The sequence below is a fragment of the Meleagris gallopavo genome, chromosome 1, assembly GCF_000146605.3.
Source record: "Meleagris gallopavo isolate NT-WF06-2002-E0010 breed Aviagen turkey brand Nicholas breeding stock chromosome 1, Turkey_5.1, whole genome shotgun sequence".
Classification (NCBI taxonomy): domain Eukaryota; kingdom Metazoa; phylum Chordata; class Aves; order Galliformes; family Phasianidae; genus Meleagris; species Meleagris gallopavo.
The window spans coordinates 174,741,243-174,768,699 of NC_015011.2; the positions used below are offsets into that span (position 1 = coordinate 174,741,243).

Below are 27,457 nucleotides of genomic sequence, written 5' to 3' on the forward strand. Positions count from 1 at the left end.
AGCTATCCCTATTTAACTATGGAGGAATGCAATTCTAATAGACTTTCAGTGTCACAGAGCATTGGAAAGATCATAAGTAACCACTGACAATGAAAGAAATAACTCCATGATTCCTAACTGTATGTAATCCTTGTGAATGAGTGACAGTTAAAAATAAATGGACAGAGGGTATTCAAGACATTTTTGCACTACAATTAATTAGCTTTCATAAGGATTTATGTATCCAGGCTTGCCATTCTTAAAAGCAGTCACTTTATTTACGCTGTATATTGTGAAGTTTTTTGAGATTATTCACAAAGCAATATTACTTTTTTTAATAGAAATCTAATTCTAGATTACAAAATTATAGGGAGAACAGAGATGCCATTTTTTGGTTCTGTAAGAGATTAATTAGACACTGGGCTTGTTTACCAGTGCTGTGAAGAGTTGTCAAGTAACTCTTGTCTGGCTGCATGGGAAGAGGAAATGGTGTGTTCTTCCCACACTGTGTTTCCTGTTGATCAATTTCTGTTCTACTTTTGCACAAAAACTGAAGGTGCAGTTTAACTTCTGTGTGAGCTGTGTTGCAGAAGGGTAGGAAGGCAGTCTGCTTTCAGGTCTTCCTTCCAGCAAAGCTCCAGCAAAAGTGACTGGTGAATTGAAATGTGCTAGACCTCCAGCCTACACTGAAGAACTGTGAAGACACTGCACAGCAAGTGTTAATTGCAGTTTTCTTTTAATTCAAAACAAGACTTCTACACCTTTACATTGCATGTCTTGTAGGGGTGGGCTCCTAGGTTCAACTTTATGTTTTCTATTACACCATTATTTATGCAGTTGTGTGTCAACATTGTTTTACAAAGCCTGGCAGCACAGTCTTGCTTTTGTACTGGTCTAGCCCAAGTTTGCATTGCAGGTTTGTTTCAACCTTAGAACACTTCACTGTGTTTTTGTCATTTTTGGCAAACCAGGGGAAACAAAGCATTGAGAATAATGCGTACTTAATTGCTTGCAGAATAAATCCTTGCCTTGTTTGTTGCAACAGCTGTAATCACTGGAAAATACTTACAGTCCTGGATCAAATGATACTAATTCATTTTAAGGTTTCCACATCTAAATTTAGAAGGGATTGTAGGCTTCTTTTGTTATTATTCAGTAGTATGTGGTGCAGCCAAACATACTATCTGAGAATTTAGAGTTATGAAGTCGTTTGGCCCATTTTTCTCTAAGGACAAGAATTCTCTGCTTTGTAAGTGTACCGGTTGTTCATCTGTTACCATTTTTGAACATAACAAGAGTAGGAGCATTCCTCATGGGAGATTTAACCATAGACTAATAAATCACTGTCAGAAAGGCCTTTTTTTTTTTTGATAATCAGTTTTAATATCCTCTTTTCAAAGACAATACCATTGCATGCAATTACATTCCTTCCTAATTTATGATTAAGAAATCTGTCTGTCATGGGTGTCTGTCCGTTTCAGATCTTTGTAGAGTGCTTTCACACTTCTTTGCTTATTGCTTAGTCAAGCAGTAACAACTGCATTCAGCTTTTAATCTTAAAAAAAATAATAATAAAAAAATCAGGCTATCCAATCCAATCCAAACAGAGTTTTTTTTATGTTCTTTTCAAAACTCCTCCACCATTTCTCAGCTTTTTACAGTATCTCTATGATAGTGAAGGGAACTGAATCTGTGTGAACCTGTGAATCTCAAGTGTTTCCAGGGCTGTCCATGAGAACAATGTTACCTGAAACCATGCTTAGCCAGGTCAATATGACTGTGGCCAACTTGGTTGCCATGACAATGGGAATGTCTTTCAGTGTGTTTTCCTCTGTTAGCACAATCTGTCTTTGAGCTCCATGTTTCCTACGTGTATCTTCCTGTTTAGCTCGTATTTAGAAAGACATCAGGCTGCATTTCTCCAGGGTAAACTTCCCCTTTGCTGGACTGAGGTAGTATTTTTGAGATTTCCATGCCCTCACAAAGATGGACATGCTTTTTGTTGGGTTATTTTTGAGCTGCTGGCAGACTTAGCTGCTGCCTGCTGCTCTCATGAGCCTTATGGTGGCAGCTCTGGGCCAGGCTCTACAGGCCCAGACACCTCACAGCTCCAATTTTCCCACCTGGAAGACAGGTACAAGATCCTCTGTGGAGTGCCATGATCTTAACTTCAGCAAGACACTCCAGAGGCATCCTGTGTTGTTCCTATTTGCAGTCAGGGATTCTGTACCACCAAGGTGAGTTGCATTGCCAGATTGTTAAACAAAGGGCTTTGTCAGCAGCACTCTTCTGTTTGGATGTTTGTTTATGTGCCAGACTTACCTGAGACTTACCTCTTTAATTTAAGAAACTGTCTGACTACAAAATGGAGAGCAACATTTCCAGATTCCAAACCAAGAAGCTGGAACAGCAAACCTTGGCTTCAGAACATGCTGAGCCACAGAGCTTTTTGCTTCTTGCATTAGTCTGGTGGCTGGGAAAAGGCCAGTGGCTATTCTTACCATTCTTCCTCCTTGGGATGTATTGTAACTGGAGCTCTTGCAATCTCTACACTTCTTTTTAACAATTTTTAGTCTCAATCTGACTCTGCAATTCCAGGCACAGGTCATCAGAAAAATTCCTTCCCCTGTGCTGAAGAAGTCCCTGTGCATGCAAGCCTGCACTCTTCTGTGCTCAGCACATTGCTTCTAGCTCAAATGACCTTCATGCTATGCAAATTTTTTCCAAAGACAGTCATAGCATTGCATAAATCTGATTTAGATTTTTTAAGACATACTTCTCTATTAAATTTGCAGCCTTCTGTTTTACTCCGAGCACTTTATAAAAGTCCATGCGTATCCTCATAACAGTGTAGATGACAGATGTGTCACAGGCTGTTTCTGATTTTTCCTTACATATGCATATTCACACTCATCTTTTATTAGTTGCAGGATTCCTATTCACTTTAAACTTGATGAGATAAATCCTGTTAAAAAAAATTGTTACATAAGTGCAAACTCTTGCAGGATCAGATCCTCTAATAAAGAAGTCCTTGTATCCCAAATTGTCAGCAACGACTATACAGTAGCCAATCAAACATGCTATCCATGAGCCAAAGCATAAGGACAGGGTTTTTTGCATGCATTGTTAGCATGGTTAGTTTGGGAGCTAGCACAGATACTGGGCTACTTCCAGCATACAGGCCATTTCTGGTGGATCACTACCTCATTTTATATACTAATGTAAATGCAGCCCAAGAGTTCTTAGGAGATTGGTCTTTTCTGTAGTGAGTTGCAGTCAGTGGTATCTATGAGTTTATACAGAAAAAAAACCATCATTACTTAGCTCTGATGAAAAAAAAGATGGCATTGCTAGCTCCATATTAGCTAGGGAACATCTTCCAGGTGTGTTATGAAAGAGATCAGAAGCAGAGAAAATGCTTGTAATGCCAGTACGAGACATCTGGAGGCTTTTACATATGCTTATTTTCTGGTGGAGCCGTGGCATGTTCAGGAGGGTTTGTCATCCCGAACAACAGCTGGCAGGATGGATGAGAGCTGAATTAGGACCAGCAATACAAGCTCAGAGTGTAGTTTAGGTCCAGAAAAAATGCTGTCTGGTATTCAGGAGAGACTCGATTTTTTAAACTATAGAGTCCTTCTAGCTCTGTCCTGGTGTTTTCTCTCTCTAAGCCTGCATTGCCGAAGGAGGTGAAGAACCCCAAAGCCTAGTCTGCTCAGACCAGCACTGCAAGGTGGCAATGGGATGAGTCTGGAGCCGCCTTGACATCCTCGTAGATAAGACTATGAAGCAATTTCCAATTTTGATACTGATACCAGGACCAATACCAGGACTAGAATGGTTAAAACTGACTGCTTGTGGCTGTTGTGTGGAGAACACATCACTGTTTTCTAGCAAATCCACCACTGCCCACAGGCCTCATGTGTTCTGAGCACACAGCCCTGCCCAAGAGGGCAAGAAGGTAGGCAGATGCTCACCTGCACCCCAGCAGTGAGGAGAGGACCTACCTCTTTCCATGGACCCTAGGAGACTGTGATTTGGGGAGTTTTGATATCCCTTTGGTGTGGAGAAAGCTTGCTCCCCACACTCTTGCAGTATCCCTGTGTGTCACCTTGCGTGCCATGCTACCAAATTACTTGCAGATTAGTTTCATGTTCCTTTTTTCTCTGCCCAGGCTCTTGGCACTAGTTCCTTTCTGAGTCTGTCTGTGACATCAAATATGATTTCTGGTTTAGACCTTTTTTTTCCATTTACATTCTTCTAAATGAAAGCTTATTTTTCTTTCCTACCTCTGCTCCGGACCTCTGGTAGTCCTGGAATATTTCTTTGTATTAAATGGTCTTTAAAAGACCTAATTTATTTTTTTCCCAACTTCTAATGTTTTTTTCCAGCTTCAATTTCTGTGACATTTTCTAGGTCATTAGTGTTAAACTGAAATAAACTGTTCCTCTAAATTTCCATTGCTTTAAGAATATTTAACCTATTGTAATTCCACAGCCAGCCTTTAGTCTACTTACTTACTCTTGTATTCAGTCTGAACTTAAATAACAATATGTCATGCAGTAATGCTGACCCAGTACGCACCTTGCTGGTTCTGAGACTCTGATCTCAATTCCATGTTTTGGAAAGATTTCCCAAACCGGTAAACAAATTCCAGAACTGATAAGATCTGTTTCTTTAGTTAGGCTGCTTACAAAAAAGGGGCAAGATAAAGATGTTTGGTTTTTTTTATCTAGTCTTCATTCACAGTATTATCTATAATTGATGTTCAGAGGAATGGTGCATAAAAGAAATGAGAAACATGACTCCACCTAAGGTAACGATGTTTAGCTTGAACAGCAGTGTCATTTTGTACAATAGATTTGAGTCTGAAAGCCCAGTCTGAAAAGTTTTCCATACTATTAGACCAAAATTAAAAGCGATTCCAAGCAAACAGTCCCCCTTGCTATTCGAATTAATCAACTGCTTTTGATCCCATCAAAAATCTGGAAAAGCTAAGAGAATTTGGTTCTTGTATTCCTCAGAGATTATGCATTCTTGCTATTTTTATGATTGCTCTTATCATCTTAGAAACTTTATATAGAAGTCCTTTTATGTTGTCCTAAAAAACGCAGTGCCTTCCAGTAAAGGCAGGAGGGTGAACAAATTGTTTTGCTTTGCATTATCTGTGAAACACAACACATGCTCCTGCTGCATGCTTGCTGCAGAATTTAACAGCATCCTCTGGGAGAGTGCTCAAAAACAAATGGATCTTTCACAAAAAATCAATAGGCTGGGATTGCTGCGAGGACAGCTAAGGTCCCTTCTCAGTACCTTTTTACACTCTGTCCTCAGCTTTGGAATTAAATTTGCTTAGCTCCATTAGAGTTTTTCATCATCATTATTATTCCACCTGCTTTTTCTCCCACCCCTCATCTACAAATGTGACTGTGCACTTCAGAGCACTTAGCAGATCCGCCTCATAGAACAACTGGAAACTTGGAATATTAAATAAGATTAGGCTGTTTTTGTTAATGATTATTTTCGATTGACTATACAATGTGCATAAATCTACAAAAACAGGTAGAGACCCAAATGGAAAGAAAGAAAATGAATAGCTGTCCCCTTTCCTTCTAACCATGTACCAGGGCCCTGCAGCACATTCCCTTTTAGGATAAGTCAGTGCCAGCAAGAAGAACCCAAAATAACCAGCTGTCTCTGCCTTCTGTTAACTCTGGAGGACTTTTTTGCCCACCTGGACACTGCAGGGCAAGCAGAGTGTCAGCTTTCTCAGTTTTGCTCAGGGCTGATTCCGCTATTACCAGGGAGCTGCTTCCAAAAACCCTGCCGGACAGCATGACAGAAGTTCACCAAGGTCCTCCTCTCAAGGGCGCTGGACTCCAAGCTGGAAGTTTGCAGCTCCTGGGGACACTTCTGCCCAATCTCTTGCTCACCTTTCAGCTCTATGACACCATCCGCTCCCCACAGCTGTGCCCCCATAGGGCACAACAGAGGGATCAGAATGCTCTTAAAGTGGGCCAGTATTGTGGTCAGGTGCACTTGAACACCAGAGGTGGGCACTGCAGACTGCCTGCATGAAGCACAAAGAATTGCTGCCAGCAGCCGGTCTCTCTTTCTATACAATACAAAGAACACAGGGAGCAGCCACACTATTAACTTCACACGCCTGAGTTGCATCCCTAGAGTGAGATCCAGTGAGCATGGGCTCTTGTAGTTATAGCAAATGCAGAAAAATATATAGCATAAATGGGAGGAGAGTGGCCAGGACTACTGCACACTCATTAGTCTGACCTAGATAGCTTACAGGGCACTTGGCACTGGAGAATGTAGTTAAAAGTACAGGAAAATAGAAAAAATCCACATCTGTTTATTAAAGGAGCTCCTGTGAGGCCTAAAGACTAGTCTGAGAGGAAGTAAGTTTTGTACAACAAAACTAACCGGACTTCAGAGGAGGATTTCATCTGGCACCATGCAGAAGACAGTCACTTAACTGGAGGAGGTGGCAATTAACAGGAGATGGCAATTAATAAAAAAGCCTCTAGGCAGTTGAAGAGGATACAGTTTGCTGTAATACAAGAGGGAGTATCCAGCAAGGGAGAGCTCACTAATGGGAGTTTCTAAAGGGTTGATCTTATGATCAGTTTTATTTTTGGCCCGAAGGACAAGAGCACAACCTGTCACTGTAGTGTGTTAATGAATTTTGCAGCACACACAGAGCTAAAGTGCATTGCCCATGAACTGGAAAATCAGAATATCAGAGAGGAATACTGGGTGACCTTGAACACCAGAGAGCTGGTTTGCAGTGAAATGCAACCGTCCAGAAAGATCAAGGAGATCATTCAGAGATTAATAATAAAAACATTGTTTGCTAAATGGTATCTCACTGGTTAGCATAGTTGGGAAGGAATATCTGTGGGTGTACTAGGCATAGAAGTACTAATGAGGCAGCAATGGCACTTTCCTGGGATACTTTCTGTAGTCCCCATAACACAGAGCAAACACATCTTTCTTGGACTGTGCTCAGGGAATGGCCACAGGACAGTCGGCGGAGGAGAAGACATTTCTCAGTGAGGGCCAAGACAACTTGGCTTGCTTAGCATAATAAAACGGATGCTGAGAGGAGATAAAACATCTCTTCAGAAGCACTGCAGGAGGAACACTCCAGAGAGGAAGAAAAGGACAAAGCTGGCACTTCTGTAAGTGCAGTAAAGATAAATTTAGCTTGGAGACAGCCATCCAATCTGAGCAGCTTGAAAGAGGAAAGAAAACCTAACTAGATTCAAAATGAACTGAGTTACTGATGATGATGGATCTGCTTGAAATCATTAGGGTTTGGAAGAGGCGATGTGGAAGATTGTGTCAAGATATGCATTGTAATATCTAAATGCACTGGTAAAATTTACTATTCTGGTAAAAATGATGAAGGGGGAACTGCGGATATTTGCAGTGAATTTGGTTAATTTATATTTTGCTCAAGTGCAGCATGCACCGGATTTGCTACTAACAAACATAATCCTATGTACACAGACATCTAAGGTTAGGACTTTGTGGTGAAGGGGGAATCAAAGCTAATGCGTGCTTTGCGCAGCATGGCAAAGTCCCGTGCGCTCCCTCGTGGTTGTATGCCATCAGATGGGGTGCTCATGGGCAGCTTAATGCTGGGTGACATCTGATTCTTCAAAGGCACATTTATTGTCTCATTTCAAAGAGTACTGTCTGACCTTTTAGAAGGATCATTTAAATGTCAGGGTCTTGGCCACTGTCATGCTATACAACCAGCAATGTTTAATTCCAAAACTAGGTGAAGGATGAAAAGAAGTATTGATCAAACATCTTTAAATGTATTTTTCTGTTTCAGTCTTACTTTTACTTTAGATGTATCATACTGCAGTTAACCTAAATCATTATTACAGACTCACACTTTCAAATTTTAAGCATCTTATGCTTTGTGCTCAGTTATAAGCAATAAATGTGTCAGAGCAAATCAGGAGTGATTTTATATGTCATTTTGCACTAGTGTTAACTAGTCATAACTGATAAGGTTGTACCACTGATATGTAGTGGCAATTGGACTTCAGAAACTAATTTATGCCTTCTTTTAAAGGACAGGGATCATAGTATCATGCTTGGGATCAGACACTTGGTGGTGGCTGTCTGACCTTTTGTTACTGACCTTGGAGGAGTGGTGTTGTGGATGGCATGCCTTATAGAACTGCACCAAGAAATAGAAAGGAAAATTCTGTGAGGTTAAAATTCATTTGTTCATTTCTTATATGTTCCAGTAATAGTTTCCATCAGAGGTAATGTGTGATTGTACTCCCAATTTGAATATGACTGGCTTCAGATTAGAATCACATAGTCATCGAATGGTTTGGGTTGGAAGGAACCTTTGGGATCATCTAGTTCCAACTCCCTGCTATAGGCAGGGAAACTTCCCACTAGACCAGGTTGCTCACAGCCCCATCAAGCCTGGCCTTGAATGCCTCCATGGAGGAGGCATCCACAACCTCTCTGGGAAACCTGTTCCAGTGTCTCACCACCCTCACAGCAAAGAATTTCTTTTTGATACTGCCTAAATCTAACCTCTTCCAGTTTAAAGCTGTTTGCCCTCATCCTATTACTACATGCCCTAATAAAAAGTTCCTCCCCTTTTCTGTAGGCCCCCTTCAAGGCCGCTATAAAGTCTTCTTGGAGCTTTCTCCAGGCTGAAGACCCCCAACTCTCATCCTGTCCTTGTAGGGGACCTTCAGCCCTCTGTGTTACAGTTCTGATTACAGCTTCCTGATTTTGTTAAACTCTTGCATTGCTAAAGACAAGACCATGTTATCATTGGTAATGGCCTTTTGGAGCTAACTACAGGTTGTTATCTGGAGAAACCAAGTTAGGTGAGCTCTGAACTGTGTTCTTTCGTACGGCATGATTTCTACATTATAAATAATCATTGTTTTACTCTTTCCAAATTCAACATCAGACACCAGACACTAGAATATTATGGAGTGGTGATTTGGCCATCACTGTAAATAAGAAAAATGCAGCCTATCCATTCCCAGTGAGTGGTTTGCTGCAGGAAAAGAGGTATCCTTTAGGAAAAGTAATAATAACTATCATTCTGATAGGAAAGTTAAAACCTCATAATGTGATGGATTGAAAACACAGTAAAGGTATCTCGAAGTGTACATCTTAATCTTTTTATTTATCTTTAAGAATAGAAATTGGACTATACTAAAACACTGCATGGGAAATTACAATGAATCAGTGGAGGTGTAAAAACCTGAGTATTTGTAACAGCATTATCTTTAATGGAACTATGACTTTTATTTTGCCCATTACCTGTCCTAACACTGCTGCTGTTACACAGTGTATACTGAGTTTGTGTTTTATTTGCTAGAAACATCTGTTGCTTTTTATATAAAATCTAATAACAGTATATTTCAGTGTTCAGAGAAAACAATGGCATTAATGCTTGTTTATAGGGGCAAAAACAGAAAAAAAGAAAGACTGTATTGCAATTAGAATAATTTGATATAACTACAATTGGAAGCTTATCTGCATATCAGCTACCTGTCTGCTCACAGCTCTGACTGCAATAAATGCATTTTGAGTATTGTTTTAAAATAGCTTTTTCTCTTATTAATTTCAGTGTTCAGATAATTTCATCTCTTCTTGATTTACCCTATTTTTTCTTACAGGGCTTCCACTATCCCAGCCATTCAGTTTTATGCTTTAGTGAAAAATCCTGATTTCTTTCTGTTTCTGCTCTGGAACTCTTTGAATATGCTCCCTTTTGCTCTCATTTGGTTTTGCAGAACCTGCTTTGTGGCTGAGCATGTCCTTTAACACTATTACACTGCAAACCTCTGGAAGCAGCTTCTCTGTTATGTGGTTTGAAGCTGACATCTAAGTACTACGAATGAACCGTGCGTAGAGCTGTAGCAGCACTTTCAGCTTCCCTGTGCTATTTTTTCCTTTGTTATGCTCATCATTCCCTAGTTTCCTTAGCTCCTTAATTTCCTTAAAGAAACAAACTTTTACTAAATCTAGTTAGCCCCGCAGCCTGCAGATTGTGACAAGCGATGAGTTTGCAGAGGTATGGGGCTGCTTCCTTTATCTGGAGGGAGAGCTGCCAGTGCTGTGCCTGTGCTGTTGTGGTTGTGGCCTGTCCCAGGCACCACACCTGGTAAGACCTCCAGCACCAGCATGACACTGGATTACAGTGATAAAGCGTGTAAAAAATCAAGAAATACCAGAAAATGCTTCTTGTTTGTAATATGAGGACCAGACTGCAATTCAGCATGGCTCTGAAGACTCACGTTGCTGGATTCGTGGTACAGCAAAGGGAGTCGTGGACAACATGCTTTGCAGACTGGCAGGCTTCCAACAGGCCCAGCATCAACCCTCGCATCTTCCTCACGTCTCCTGTTCCCACTGACCCTGCAAATACCATGGCTTAAGCCTCACAGCTGCTGAGCAGCCAGTGGTATCTATCTGCAGTCTCATGTATCCTTGATTGCAGCCATTAGGCCTCACAATCTCCACTTGTGAAAGCCACTAGAGAAGCAAAATACTGCCTGTGTCTCCATCTCACTTACTGAGATCAGTACTCAGATGCAGAGAGCAAACAGTGTCAGTCTGTGAGGAAGAGAGTAGCTTATCTTTGTCTGAAACAGATCCATGGACAATATGTCAACATCCATACATATATAACTCTGAGGACACATTCAGGGTTTGGCTTCCTGAGGTGTAGTTTTGGAAGTTGAGGTATGAAAGGCAGTTTTCTGCAGTAAAAGTAACTTCTATAAGAAGATAAATAAAAGCCCTGTAGTTTTGCTGCTTGTAGAACAGTAATTGCAATGCTTTGGTGAAGTTTCAAATAGTGTTGTGTTACCATGGTGCGCATATGAACAAAAGTGTTGTCGTCAGGGTGCTGTAGCCAAATTATTGCCACTCTGTTTTTTTCAGTATTCAGTTTAGAAAGATGTACTTTTTTAATGTTTTAACTGAAGGTTTTAATGGCATTTTAAGTACGGAAGAAAACAAAGCCAAGTGATCATATGCAAATTCACATGTAGTATGAACTGAATAGATAGCAGTGAAAATAGATACGTCTTTAGGTTTTTTAGGTGAGAAAAAAAAGAGTTTTGCAATGATGAGAACCACATTGACATCATTATTTGAAATAGCCGCAAGCAGAAGACATAGATAATAATAATTTTCAAACTGTAGAAGTTGAAAGCTCTAAGAAGCCAAAAATGACTGCAGCTGCTTTAAGTGATGGTGGAACAAATCCATCTAGTTGTGAATAGTTTATGCAGATGAAATATAATCACAGAATCAAAATACGCAGTCATCAAATTTGAGATCCAAGAGGCATGTGTACCACCTGCCTATCTCAGGGTGTTGGAGGGGCTCCATGTCATCAGCCATCTCGAAGAATCATAGACTAAAGAAACAGCTTTGATGTCTACAATTAGATAGCACAAGGGGGCCATCACTTCAAACACAAAATTATTCCTTGTCTGCAGTCTTGTCTCCAGGCATTCAATGAGGCAGATTGCTCCTGTTTTAAAATAATGCTTTAGGACTCAATGCCACTTTTTTTTTCTGGAAATGATAAATGGAAGTTAATGACAGATAGGAAATGATTTCCAAGTTTTGCAACTGGCAACTACAACCAGAGGATCCACGAGGTTTTTAAATCCATTTCTATGCACTTCAGAGCATTGCTTGTCAATAACTGGGCAATCAAATTTATAGAAAACTTGGACAAGGTAATCTACCACTCCTGAATTATTTATGACCTGATCCTAGCATTTGTTGATCTGTTTACTCATTATAAAATGCCTGCATGAAATAATTTTCCAATAATCTTCTGCTTCTGTATTCACAGGAAAAAAAAATGACCATTATTAATGTTTTAACAGCCCTACAGTTTCAGTGATCACTGAAACTGCAGTGACACTGTAGCTTGATGGGGTTACTTAACTTCTACTAATCTTAAGTACTAAATAAATCACTATAATTCTGCTGCCTCATCAAGAGAAAGGAATGATATTAAGGAAGAGTAAGAGTAACAATATTGAATAAGCAATTTCATGTCTTTTAGGACATTTTAATTTCTTCTTATAGCTAACAAAAAACAGTTTGGTACTAGATACGTGAAATTTGTGTCTAAAAGCAACTCTGTTCTTTCTTGACAAAGGAAGCAATCTATTGATGAATCATAGAATCACTGAACCATTTAATCATAGAATCATAGAATGGCTTGGGTTGAAAAGGACCACAGTGAATTCACAGATTATGTGATAATTTTTCTCTTTTGAATTCATAAGAAATAACAAATATTTGCATATATATATGGTCCCATGCAGAGTTGAGTGTAGATTGGACCAGCTGAATAGCAGGTCTTCAGTTTTTCCTTTCTAAGTTGTCAACTTAAATGCACAGCAAAGACTGAGTTGCTGTAAAATGAAATCAGACATTGATTCATCTTCTTTAAATTCTTGATGCATTCCATTATTAGAAACAAAAACCTTCGTACACTGTCACTTCAGTCCACTTTCCTTACCTGTCTGTTCATGCCAATCATTTAAGTAACGATTGCTCATCATAGTCAGATGAGTGAGTTGGAATTCAGCTGACCAGAGATCAATATCTACATACAATACTGACATCTGTATGTAAGCTAGTTACCTCAGGCTGCCTTTGTGGACAGTGGAGAGAAAAAACATTTTTTAGAATCCAATTCATGTCATCCCAGATTAGATGTCTAAAATAGACCAGATGATTTGCATCCTAAAAATGCTAGATTTAGTTGACTGTAAATGGAAAGAAGACTATCTTAGATGTTTGCTTTATTCAAAGTTAGATGATATAAATCCTATTCCCTTGCTCAGCTTAATCATAAATGCCCAGAGGAGTTGTGATATGATCCTTCTAATGTAAATGTTTCTGGTCTAAGTGGCATGGTGCCATTCAGTGCTCTGCATAGACGAGCAAATCCTGTTCAGTACAAAGACCAAAAGCAGGACAGTCATATTGGGACTGCATCTCAAATGGATTAATGTACATTGCTTTTCACCATAACTAAGTACCCAAGGTGTGTCCACATTCTTTCCATAATGGGTCAGTTTGGGAAACAGCGCTGCACTCTGATTGTATACATGCAGAAGTGGTTAACACTACTTAGAAGATATTTGTAACGGTATTGGTCAGATTAGATCCTGTTATGAAGACAAATGTGTGTCATGTTACAAATAATAACAATACCTGGCCCTGCCTCAGCAAGCTTACAAGGATCTTATTTATAGAGAGAGAGAAGGGAGAAACTTGAATGAAAGTAGCATTATTCCATGGAAAAGTTTAGGAATTATGTAATTATGTATGGCAATTCTTCTTTCATGGAATAGAATTCAAAGAGATGACGTTGAATGCTGAGACTTTATGTTCTGTAGTTAATTTAGGACAGTGCCTTAATGTGATTTTTCCTGTTTTTTTTTTCCCTTTAGGATGATTTCCAGCATGCAGCCTCAGAAACCAACTGGGAATCAGTCACAAGCTCTGTCTCAGTAAGTAGTTTATTTCTATTTTGGATTGATAAGCTTGAATCCAAATCACTATTATAGTGCCTACACAGAGGAACCATGTATTCACCTTTGGCAGAGGATGAAATAAGTGATTATCAAACTCCTGCTTTTAATCAATGTTTTTTTAAGGAGGAAAAATTCAAAATATGCTATCAGCTGTTTTGACCAGCCATTGGGAAAGATTTCTTGCTTCCAAACTCACCCTGCCAGGATGAAAGTAAAAGATACAAACTCCTTATAGTTTTCATTTATGAAATGTTCTTGATCTAAATAGTAGAATAAAAACAGACTGACAGAAAAAGGGATTTAGCTTTTCATTCTTCATATAAGGCTTTTTTAAGATTTTGTCATAAAACACTGTATTTAAAGTCTCTATATCGAGCAATGAAATGTGATTCAGGAAGAGGAAAGGGAAATAAAAGGAAAAGGAAAATAAAAGGAAAATAAGAAAAGGGGAAAGAGAAGGGAAGTGTACAGTTATCTTTCTCTACATTGCACTTGATTTGTGTCATTGGCTAAAAACATGTCCTCTCCCACATTTCTCAAGTAAATTTAAATTGTCGGCCCATATCGTTAGAAATAGCAATGTAGCATTAGACTTCTTCATATGAGCAGTCCTCTTAACACGGGTGCTCATAGCAGAATTTGAGACCAGTGAGATCCATGCTTGGATCATGGAAGAGAGTTTACTGACAGCACCTTTGTTTCAGAAGTTAAGAGGAGATGCCAGTGGAGGAGCAGAAAATAAAAGAAGAGTAAATTCTACAGATTAGTGTCTAAGCCAGACACCGAGCAGAGAGAAAATTCTGTAGTGCCAAAATTAAAAGAAGTTAACCAATCTCATCTGCAGTTGCCCTTGAGTTTGCAGCTACCACTTGCTCTTTGTGATAAAATGCTGTAACTTTGAACTAACTCTGTTGAAAGTCCCCAGTAGTAATGTTACCAGATCGGAGATCTGTCTGTGCCAAGAGGAAGATACTAAGAGACTGTTTTATTGAAAGATATAAACTCAGTTTTTGTTCTAATATAGAATTGAAAGAAAGAATTTATATGATAGAATATGTTGTTTAAAAGTTTGGTAGGCTGAGGTTCCAAGATCATACCCCGAGAGTGGTGGTCAGCAGCTCAGTGATGAAATGGAGATCAGTGACGTGGTGTCCCACAAAGGTCAAGGCTGGAACCAGTGGTCTTGTTAAAGATCTTCATCAGTGACAGCTACAGTGGGATCGAGTGCACCCTCAGCATGTTTGCAGATGACACTAAGTTGTGTGATGCAGTAAACATGCCCAAGGGACAGGATGCCATCCAGAGAGATCTAGACAGGCTCAAGCGGTGGGCCAAGGTGAACCGCTTGATGTTCAACAAATCCAAGTGCAAGGTCACGGCAGCCCCCAATATTAGTAGAAAGTGAGGTATGGAAGGATAAATCACAGCCCTGCTGAAAAGGACTTGGGAGTACTGGTGGATTGAAAGTTGGACATGAGCCAGCAATATGCCCTTGTAGCCCAAAATGCCAAACATATCCTGGGCTGCATCAAAAGAAGTGTGCCCAACAAAGCAAGAGGTGATCTTGTCCCCCTTCTCTGCGCTGATGAGACCTCACCTGGAGTACTGCATATGTGGAGTCCTCAGAACAGGAGAGACATGGAGCTGTTGGAATGTATCCAAAGGAGGGCGACAGAAATGATCCAGGGGATGGAACACTTCCCTGTAAGGACAGGCTGAGAGAGCTGGAGCTGATCAGCCTGGAGAAATGAAGGCTCCGAGGAGACCGGATAGTAGCTTTTCAGTATCTAAAGGGTGGCTAGAAGATAGAAGGGGACAGATTCTTAAATAGGGTGTGTTGTGATAGGACAAGGGAAAATGATTTTAAACTGAAAAAAGGAAGATTTTTATTGAGTATAAGGAAGATTTTTACAATAAGGGTGGTAAGGCACTGGCATTGTTGCCCAGAGAGCTGGTGGATGCCCCATTCCCATCCCTGGAGGCACTCAAGGTCAGTCTGGATGAGACTTTAAGCAACTTGATCAAGCAGTAGGTTCATTGCAGGGGTGTAGGACTAGGTGACCTTTAAGGGTCCAATCCAACTCAAACAATTCAATGATTCTGTTAGAAAATGTAAGGCGAGGGCTCCCTCATCAGGTAACTGTGAAAATGAGATCACATATATGTTAAACACTATGTTAATTATCCTTCTTAACATCATAAATAGTACAATATGTCAAACAGTAATTCAGGTATTTTGTTTTTTTTCATATTGATTTCTTTTTTTAATTTAATTCATTTTCTCATGTACTCATTTCTAAATATTTGTTGTTAGGGTGTTAGAGGCAGAGAACTTCAATACCAACGTTAGAGCTAAAATGCTGATGGCCGCAGAAGCTTACAGCTAAATCAGTAGCAGAACTCAAGTTTCTTCATTTTCTCCAGTTTCATTGTTTTTCCTAAACCATCCCCTATCCAACCAAACATACCATCTTCCATGTGGTGTTCATTTGCACCCACTAGCCCTTTTTTATCCTCCAAGTAACGTGGAGAGGTTGAGCAATTTTTCCCAAAGATACCACCAAGGCAGGAAGTCCAAGGGCTGGCACATTCTTCAAGAGGGTAACATTCAGTGTTCTGTAGTGGTCCCGAGGGTTCTGAAGGGCAAACCTGGACCTGTCAGGTGCTGACAAGATGACATTTTGTTCTGCAGTTAGTAAGTTAGCATGACTGATATGTTTGTTTTTTTTTCCCTGAAACCCACAGGTAACACAAAGGACCATTCTAGGATCTGGGTTAATAACATTGCTTAGACTGAAAATTTGAATTTGAGCAAATACTCTCATCTGAGGTTGTATCAGACACACAACCATATTTCATGTTTTCAATCAGAATGCTAAAACCAGTATTTTTGTCCTTAACAAATTCTATGATTCTATGAACATAGAATGGCTAATCTGGGAAAAAAAAGTGAACAAAATGCACTCCTTTTTAAGTTAGTTTCCTTAATTTGTGATGTGATGTCGTGACCAACAAATAACTGGGATGCACATTGACAAGTCTGCCAGCTTCACAATACAAATAGAAAACATAATAGAATGGGGGAAATGCGGTAGAAATTTCGAGTAATAGCACTGACAGGAAAGATACTTTTGTATCCCTTGAAACTAAAAATGTGTTTTAAGAAATATAGAAGAAATAAATAATGTGGAAAGTCTTTGCTATTCACTGCTTCTTGTCCTCTTTGGATGCTATCTCAGAAGCCAGATTACAAGGAGCCAAACTCTTCTGTAGGCTGTGTTTTGTTCTTGGCAGGACAAAAGAGAGGCAGTTGGGTTGGCAGCTTTGAAGTTACTTTTGGGCCTGTCACATGATAGAGCTGCCAGGAGGTTATCTGAGCTGTTGCAATAATTCCTCTCGATTTGGCTGTCACTGAGAAAAAAAGTTAAGCTTTCTTCTTTAAGCAAACTAGGTTGCACTAATCTCTCAAGTAGGGGTTTTTGTGTGAAAAGAAAATGGGGAATCCCCGCTGCCTGTTAGTTTGAAATGCCCTGCAAATTCACAGGCTGACCCACAGATCTGTTATGAAATGGCACCAGGGATGACGGTACGCTTGGATTTCCTTGCTGTGCTCCACTGGGTTGCCAGAGCAAAACACTTTTTGTGCTGGTATTTCTTCAGCATCCTTGCACCTTCTACGTCTGTCTCTTCTGAAAGGGTGTGGGGATTGCCAGTTCGTGGCCAGGCTGTGATCACAGACCAGCCATGCACTCTTCTCAGTAAGCTAGCTGCATTTTGATGCATTTTTCCTTTGTAACCTCAAAGACTACATTAGCACACTGCACTATGGTCAGTGACAGCACTGTGGATAGCAATGCTGTGTGTGTTTCACTGGCAGGAGCTTCTCATTTCCCAGGGCGCCCATCTCTTTGGCAGTGGCTGTTTCAAGCTACTTAGAAGTCAGGAGAGAAGCTTTGAGGTGTACCTTCCCCTGTAGTGGGCATGAATTTTTAGAGCCTGCACTGCATCTTTGCATTGCATTCTTGAGGCACTACAGGCATAAATTTGCCCTCTGAAACTTCTTGTGCTACTGATTATAAGCAGCAAGGTAGAGCTTGGCTTTCTTGACCGTGCTATTGTAATGCTTTCAATTTATTCTCTTTCTTGTATATAATATTTTGGACTGTCCATATTTTGAAAAAAATAATGCAATAAAATATTAAGGATGATACGTTTTGTGATACAATTAACAGGCAAAGACAAAACAAATGATTATTTCAAAAATTATTTTAGCAACTGTTGAAGAATTCAGTCTTGCAAGTATATGAGTAACATATGAGATGAGCCTTTCATTACTACTCAACTGAATGAAGTTAATCACAAAGATTAATGGTTTAACATATGTATTTTCTTGAGAGACCAGGCAAAAAATTATTTGGGGGGACCATTTACTTTAAATGTCATATTTCTACTACATTGCTTCAGAGCTGAGTTTTCAGAAGAAAGTTTCTTCATTTTCCAGGGCTTTGCCCTGATAATTTTGTTAAGAAACAAAAATCCAAGGAAAACTCTTGTATTATATTATGTGTTTTACTGGAGAAAAACAACTATTCTGATTGTGGTTCTCCAGAAATTAACAAATGTGCATTATTAGTTTTTCTTTTGCATATTTTACACAAATATTATGAGGTGTTGTGCTTTGACAAGGAAAAACGTGGCATCAGGGTTCTGAATACTGTGTTTCTAAATAACACCTAAGAAAAAAATTTAAAGTTAATTCCAGTAAAAATGAAGTAACTGCGGTCTTTCTATAAAGTCAAACTATGCTACAAATTTAATGGGAGCCAGATATGCTCAGAAAGTGGTACTTGGCCCTTCCTGCTTACAAATGATGTTCTATTTGGTATTATTATATTATTGTGAGGATAACACTATGTTGGTAATCCTAATATTCATTACTACATTACTGAGATCCAAATATCATGTTTTCATTTTTTTAAGCATGTTTTATTTTTTGTATAAGAGTAGAAGAATTAGCATTCATATTTCATAATATATAATTCTTGGGAATATAAAAAGCCATCTTTTCAAGTCTTAACTGAGCCCAGAGGGGGGCACAAAATCTAGAGGAGTTGTTGTCTTTGTCTTCTTCTGCTGCAGTTTCTGAACTGCCTCCTACAGATTCAATAACAGAGTTGGCAGAATGGCGAAGGCATCAACCCAGCACTGTAAGGCACCTCTGTGCTGTGATCACGGCCAGCCCAGTGGTTTCAAAAGGCATTTCCCTTATTTCTTGGCAAATGGGCAGATCACCATCCCCTTTGAGGAAAGTGGAAGTGGTCAGTCCAGCAGTACTGTCTCCTCCTGGATTTCATTGAGAGTTTGGTGTCTCTTCTCCTTACAAAATAAAACAGTCATAATGCAGCCTGACCCAGCTAAGAACTTCAAAAGATGGCCCAAAGTAGCTGTTTTAGTCAGTAATGAAACGAGACTGTTGTTAATTGTTTTGTATGGTGATGTAATCTCTCCAAGTACACTGAGATGTATGTCACTCTTAGGGGGTCTCATATCCCTCTCCATCAGTGACTGACCCTACGCTCACAGCAGAGGCCCTGGATCAGACTATTGCTGCATTTGACACTGTGGAAGATCTGCTTAAACACTCAATCCAGACTCCTGGAAAGAGGATCTCGAGAATTTGTACACAGAAAGTGGCCACCATTATCGAGGCAGGAGCTACCATGATAGGAAGTCCAAAGGTAGGAAAAAGCACAAAGTACATCTTTTGTGGGAAAAGCAGGCTGTTCCTTTGCTCCTCTTAGAAATGTCCTTTGTTCAAGTATGACATTCTGTTGCCTTCTTTTTTTTTTTGAGTTATAGGGGAAGGTTCCATCTGTTAAAACCAGAAATAAGACATTTAGACCTTACTGAGTAGGGTATCAGCTGAGAAATCTGAGAAATCAGGTTGAAAACTGCCCACAACTGCTTGCAAACAGAAACGTAGACCCATTTGTAAAGTACAGATGGTTCTCAGCTTCACTCTCTTAAACATTACTTTATGTGTAAGGCATGGGGCTCCTAATTACCTGCACTATCATCCTCCGTTAAATACCCTGTTTGGGATTGTTCTTTGTTGAGTAAGAAATAATCACTTTTATCACATTGTGCTTAGGGAGGCATCTGCTGCAGACACCTGTACATGCAGCTGTTTTTTTAGGATGTGAGCATCTCGCTGTTTTTCATTATGTTGCCAGCAAACATTACTATGGCTTAACATCTTTGTCTGTAATTGAGCAAAGAACACATTTCTGGATTATGTTTCTTGTTTCCTTCTGTTAGTTCAAATAATCCACCAAATGGTGAAGGAAAGGGATGATAAGCTAGCAGACCCATAACGATAAAAAAAAATACTATTGATAATCACCTAAATTGTCAACATGGTCTCTGCTTGGTTTTGGCCCAGGCCGTGTCATTCTCCCACATCACTCCTGGGCATGAATCAGGAGCTGACAGAAGCCAAATGGCATTCCTGGTGGGCAGTTTACATGTGGCCATGCTGTCCTGAGTGTAAGTGGTGAAGTTGTTGGCTCTCCTATGCCTGCTGACCTTGGTGCAGCAGAATGATTGCAAGCACGTACAGAATATTAGTTGTACAGCTGATTTAGGGGCAGCTTTTCAAATGTGGTGACCATCTCTGGTGTTTGGCTCAGCATTTCAAAGAAATCTACAATAAAGACCTGAGCGTCCATCTACTGAAAGCTGGATCACCTTGCTTAATTCCACATTAGCTCATCAAAAATTTCAGACAACCACAACATCCCATATTCTGTGCTTATGTCACCTGTCTGCAACTGCATCGCTTTTGAGATCAATTTGATCTCATTTAGGGGTCTTTGAAACAGGGAGGCTGGACTCAGCTCTGAAGACATATATCCAAAAGAAATTAGAGGTCTGTTTTAATTGTAATAGAAAATAATTAGAAAATTTGTTCTGCTCTCCAAATTTCATTTGATTCTTAGAGCATATGTGACTGTGTACCCCATATAAATGCACATTACCACAAACATATAAAATACCATTTGCTGTTTTATGTAGGCTGATCATGTTGGATACAGGTATCAATCTGATCTTCTGGTAGTGCTCAGAAAATTCAGATCTGTGAAGGTTTTTTTCATTTAGTATAAATATAATCGTTGTCTTACAAAACATAAAAATATGAAGATTTTTCTAGTTATTATTTTAGTACTTCTTGATTTATTTTATTAAAATTTATTTTGTCTTGGGTACAGGAATAAGCACCAAAAAAAGTTTTGTAACAGTTTGTCCTTTTTCCTTTTGCCTTCAAAGTAAAGGCCAAACTCTCTGAGTGGTAGCAGCCCTCTGGACAGAAGTGCCTCAGCACAATCAACTTTAAAAAAATCAGTTAAGAATTGTTATTTAGTCATAAACTGTTGAGAAGATTAAAGGGTTTTCTTGGATGATGTCAGGAGCAGGGAATAGTTTTAACAAGTCTTTAAATTGGAACTGCTTGGTATATTTTAAACACAAACACTATAGATCTCTGGGGAATGTTTATAGATGCTAAGATAACCTTGCAGCAAAAAGAGCAATAGATTAAATCATCCTTTATTTCAGATATCTATTGTTTCTGTTTCTAGTTCCAGCTGCAGTTTTATTCCTTATCCTTAGTCAGAGCAGCTATGGAGCAGATCAGAAAAATTTGATGTAATCTCTGCTTGTCTTTCACAGTATTTTCAGAACATGTCGTATAAATTATATAAATGAATTTCTAATGAGATCCTATCCAACTCTCTACTCATACCAAATTGTGCCAGAAAATTGAGATTAAGAGGTGGTATTGCTGAGTGACAATTCTGATGACAGGAATATATAATAAATGACATTTAAATTGTATTTTTCTTCATTTTCCATTCAGTAATCCACTGAGATAAGCATCGAGATTAAGGAAATAAGTACAGTATTTTAGGAAAGCTGAAACTAACAGGATTCTCGATTAGATGAAGTGGGAAAGCATCAAGAGATTGCCTAATCCAACCTCCCTGCTGAAGGCAGGGTCATCTACAGCCTTAGGCTTATCCTAGACTCTTAAAAAATCAGGTCTTATCAAAGTACATCCCTTAAATAATTCTTTTTGCTTTACACCAATATGTTGTAGCTGACCTCAATGTCACAGTAATTTGGTAAGAGAAAAAATTCAGTACCTCATCATAGAATCATAGATCCTAATGTCTACATAAAGTAAGGAGTCATCTTTAGAAATATGTGTTTTTCATATACAGACCTCATAACATATGTGGATTCATTCTGGTAATGAGCAAGACTACACCTGTCTTAGATCATGTTCTTTTTGAGAAACAGTATGCAGGAAGCCTTCAGCTATCAGGAGAAATTAATCAGGTGGGACATTCTTGTAATAACATCTGTCTACCGTGGCGACTTTCAGGTTAAATAAATAAACACTTGCTAGCACTGTCAAACTGTTCTCTAGAATGAAACCAGTTTGATGAGACCACAAGTCTTAATGGAGTGTTTCTGCCATCCATTGCCAAGTAGGTTCCCAATATCAAGCAAGTAGCACCATGTCCTTAACAATGCCTTGTAATTATCACTGTTGCAGCGCTCTAGCAAGAAGTTAAACAAAGTTTGAGCTCAGGAATGTCATTTCTCAGGAGTTTGCAAACAGTGGCCTATAAATTACTGCAGACATCCATGTACACTTCCTTGAAAGGTTCTGGGATTGCTGCCAGCAAGTTTCAGAGCACCAGACCTTGCTCATGGCACACGTGAATATTCTGAGTAGATAGAATACCTTCTAGAGTAGCTGCTAATACAAAGTATTCTCTCTGCTAAAAAAAACAAAAAAACAAAACAAAAAAAAAACAGTATAATTCTTCCTCTCTTCTTTGATTGGGAACCAAGGTGTCTGTTGCATGCAAATGGTGCACATTCTTTCATTTCACAGCATAATTCAGATCTACATTCATATTCTTCCTCCTCTGTAACAAATGAGATTTTCCCTCATGCTTTACGTGGCGTTATTGTAAGTCATTGCAGTGAAAGCTTTTCTTATTAAACCTTTTTTAGAAGCTATTGAAACTTGCAGGATATTATTTATCACTGGAATAAGCTGTTCAATTCCATTGATTTCAGTGAAGCTATGTCCATTTACGACAGTGATGGTTTGGCCTGCTTTCGCTACTTGACCCATACCACAGCTGATAATTGGTTTGCCAGTCTATAATAGGCCCATATATTGTGAACCTTGTTTCATGCAGACAGTTACAATCCCACTGAAATTCTGATCTCTCGTTCTTCTGAAATAGTAGTTTCCATATTGAGGAGGTTCATCTTGGCATTGTGATTCTGAATTAAGTCCAAATCACACCATCTTTTCCCCAGCTCCCAAGGGAAAGATTTGGGCAGCTCCCAGAGTTTTCAGGTATATTTAACAAACTGCTTATTGCACTGTCATTAAGCAATGCAGGAGAATGCTGATTACCCTTGACCATATTTTGAAGACTAAAAGCCCCATGGTTTGATCAACACTCTATATGAAAAAGAATAATTTCATCAATGTTAGTGTATTCTGGTAATTAAACCAGTGGAAGATTTAACTGTTTACTAAATATCGGTATCTGAATTTTCCATTTCAGATTCAACCTCATCATAGCTGCAAGCAGCTAAAGCAGCTATAGCTGCTCTGAATTTCTCTGACCATACATACAATTCTGCACTACCTGACACAGCTCAGGCATACACGGGAGTACAAATGCTGGACATAAGGGGTGCAAGACATCCATGGATCTGGAAGTGAGCTCTGGGTGCCTGCATGGCACACTGCTCACACCACTCTGCAGTTCCACCACATACTGATGCACAAAATATGAGCAGGGGCAAGCTAATGAGTGCAGGCCTCTTGCATATACACATCTCTTTAGCTGATAAAAAGAGAACAGGAATTAGAAATTTTAGAAGAATTGGCAGTGGTTTGCTTGCCTCCAGCAGAAGACCCAAGAAAATGCAGATTTCTGAAAGGAGAGGACAGTCAGTGGATGGGCTGTCCCTTCTCTACTTTCCTGTGCAATGTGGGTAAATCCCTCAATGAAAGATAAGCAGATTAATGTCTTTGAAATTCTAAGCATTATATTCTATATACGTACAGATGATGCTTAAGTTGGCCTGTTGTCAACATGGTATGGTGCTGAGTGTCATCCCAAAGTCTAGTTAGTTCCACACATCCATATTGCCTTCATAACAGACCAAAATCATATTTCTAAAACCTTATAATCAACCATATGGTTGGCGGTGTCAATACCTTTTCAGGAAAGACAGCAAACGTACAGACATCTTGGAATTTTATTATCAGTCATAGATGAATGGAATAATTTTGATTACAAGGGTACTTTGTGGATCACCTCACCAAAAATTCTGTCCAGAACAGGACCAACTTCAAATTTAGACCAGGTTACACAGGGCCTTCCCTAGTCAAGGTTTGAATATTTCTAACCAGAACAATTCCACAACCTTTTTGATGATTTGTCCCAGTGTTAATCACTGTCACTGCAATTAGTATTGTTTTAGAACTACCTTGCAACCACTTCTGATTTTTGCCCTTTGTCTTTTTGCTGCGCACTGTGAGGAAGAGTATGGCTCCATTCTCCTTGTAGCCTCTTTTAGATAACTGGAGATGTTAGAACCCCCATTAGTCTGGTCTCCACACTAAACAAACCCAGTTCCCCTGCCTCACTGTGGCTGTTGTGGACCATCCTGTTCACCTTCACTGCACTGCAAGTTTGTTGACCCTTCTCTTCCATTGAAGGAGCTCAAAACCGAACACAGTACTCTACCTGCAACTTCACAATAGCTTAATTAAGTGGAGCATTCACTTTCTGCATGAGCAAACAGCTGATTCATATCCAGCCTGCTGCCTACTAGGATGCCAAGTCTTTTTCTGCAATGCTGCTGCTGAGCCAGGTGTTACTGGTCTGGACTGATGCATAAGGTTATTCCAAGACAGGCGCAGGAATTTCCATTTGTTGTCCCTGAACCTCATGGGGTTCTTGCCTGCATATTCCTCTAGTCTGCTGAGATCCCTCTGAAAGACAACTCTGCTGCATAAGGACAATTTTCCAGAATTGAATGGCACTGACAAACATGCTGAGGATTACTAGTGGAGATCTTTAGCAGTATAGACCCCAGCTTGGGAAACTTGGGGAACACCAGGCAACAGAGCTGTATTTGGCAATTCCTGATTACCTTGTCCTTCTGTTTATCTACCTAATTTTACCTAACTTTTTATATCTCAGCAGTTTGGCTTCAAGGATGCTGTAAATTACTGTGTCAGAAATGTTGCTAAGATCAAGGTAGGCAACATCAGCTGCTTTCCCTTCCTCCAACAAGAGAGTCATCTCACCAGAGCAAGTTTTCAGGTTGGTTGGTCAGTTTGCCCTTGGCAAACCTATGCTGGCTGTTTCCAGTCACCCCCTTGTCTTTCAAGTGCCTGAACATTGTTTTCAGAAACACTCTTTCATTTTACCACAATTAGCCTGACTGGTCTGCAGCTGCGTAGTTTAGAGATGGCCTTGACAAATGGAATAGGAATATTGTGATGAGGGACTTGCCATCCCTTTACACCTCAGCTCCAGTCTGTAGCTGATGCTTGAAGAAAGAATTAAAATGTTAAGATAGGAGTATTTCAGGGCCATTAGTTTGGAATACTTACTATTTTAGCAGAAACCTTAACAGACTGCCTGTCTTTTTGGAATTAATCAGTGACCAGCAGCACAGGATTTCTCTCCCCTACAGTCTTTAAGGCTGTCCCTTCTAAGCAAGACATGGTATTAGCTCTCTGCAGTCTCTGATTTCAATGTTTAACTCTCATTAGGATCAATGTTTCAGTGTAAGCACATACTTTAGTGCTATCAGAAATGAGAATGGGTGTATGACTGAAGGGAAAGGAAGGAGGAAGCACTGTACCCCAAGTATCCATCTTACTGCTCTGGTGCATCTTTTTATGCCTGACTTGCCTACAAATTGAACCTCTGATGCAGACATTCTGTAATAACACTTTGAAGTTATTTGCATCCAGTCTACAGAACCTTTTTGTTGTATTTTTAAATTAAGGACACTAGTGGTTTCAATTTTTGATAAGTAAAGCAGCAGGATTTCACACCAGTCATGCCAAGGCTCGGTTACATTTTAGTCACAGCAGTGAAGAGATGCATGAAACTGACTGTACTGTAAAATCTCATTGTTACATGGATGAGGAAATAGAAAGGCTTCAGACAGTAGAACAATCCCAAGTCAGAAAAAGAATGCATATCACAACTTTCAGCAGAGAGAGTGGTTTAGAGAAAAAATGTGATTTTTTTTTAATTAATTTTTTTTTTTTTTTAATTTTTTTTTTTTTTTTTAGTTTTTTTTTTTTTGTAAAGGGGGTTGCAAACCATGGTCTAAAGCTAATCAGGCAATGGGATCTGTTGGTGGGTGTCAGTGTGATATAGCCACTACATGCTGCTCACTGAGCTTGCACAGTCACCTTGTCCCACCAAGGATAGGATTTTGATACAGCAAAACCAAAAAGATTGGTTTTATCTCCAGGTGACTTTTTGTATGTATCTCTTCAACCTGTTATTTAATCTTTCCTTCTCTGCTTACAATTATTTGTATAATTTCAGCATCACTGCACTAAGACCTTTCCACCATGGGCTTTGTCCATTTCAGTCTGAGCCTGTGATGTAATATATATACCAAAGGGAATTCACATCTTAAATGAAAACTGTATTTGGGGGTCCTAAGAACTAAAGATAAGTCATTTCCAGAATGCTGTGGATATTAAATCAGGGAGAATTCATGCAGTTATATGCAAAATGTTTCAAAAATAGTTTGTCGTGGAAAAATATGCTAAAAATCATGTATTTTTCCACTGGTTGATTTTGGAATTCCTGAAAAATGTATCTTTGAAAGCTTTGAGCTTTCATCAAAAATAGCTGATCTTTTCATATTGCATAGAGCAAAAGTTATCCTAATTATCTGGTTATTCCCTGCTATGCTTCAAGCAAGTCAACAGCTCTCCACAGTACTGACTCAGCTTCAGCCTAAGAGACTGCAAAGACTTCTGAAAGTCATCAGAACTGGGCTTTTGCACGCTACTGAGCAAAGCCTTTCCTCCAGTTTGCCTGGTCACCCCTTGCCATTTGAATTGAGCAGCTTAAGTACTGAAGCTAATATGTGTGCCACTGCAGTAGATATAATGCTCTCTGCAGGAAGGACCCTCATCCTGGTCCTTTAAATGCTTTCCCTCTCTGCCAGTCTCATTACAAAGACTCATTCCTGTGCTGATAACAACAGCTGTGACAATAGGTATCAGCTCAATGCAGAATTAAGAACTGTTGAGCCTGAGGGGAAATTTTGTTCACTCTTCTGGACATCTCCACCTGCACAGAGATGCCACTTGATGCCACTTGGGTCTGGGCCCTCCCTAATGACCAGGCTCTTGCCAGAAGCCTAGCTTGTTTTACCACCTCAACAAGAGGCATGATGATCAATGCTGAATTAAAGTTCTGAGCGTTTGTGCTAACACAGTCTAGAGCTGCACCATCCACAAATGCCATCTGCGTCCACAGGCAGCCTCCCCCAGCAGGATCCTGCTTGTATCGGCATCTCTGCTTCAGGACTGCTGCAGTGCAGATTGTGAAGGCTGTGGGCTTTCCTCTCAAGAAATCCAGTTAATCTTGAAGGCAGAATATTTTCTGTTCTCTTTTTTCCTTTGGTTACTTTTTCTGTGTCAATCACCTGAAACAAATATGAGGCAGATAGATACTACCTTGCTTTATCTGTAAGCAAAGCTGAGCTGGCAGAGATCCTTATGAGAATGTTTAGATGAGTGG

General features: G+C 39.6%; 1 protein-coding gene across 1 annotated transcript in view; it reads left to right on the forward strand.

Moving 5' to 3' along the window:
* Window positions 1–13,475: 13,475 nt before the first annotated feature.
* PDGFD (platelet derived growth factor D) overlaps window positions 13,476–27,457 on the forward strand; it is a gene marked incomplete at its 5' end in the record, with an annotated part of 32,824 nt that continues 18,842 nt past the window's right edge. The window contains 3 exon segments of the mRNA XM_010729017.2: window positions 13,476–13,544; window positions 19,106–19,208; window positions 19,211–19,306. Coding sequence (XP_010727319.1) covers window positions 13,476–13,544; window positions 19,106–19,208; window positions 19,211–19,306 — 268 coding nt within the window.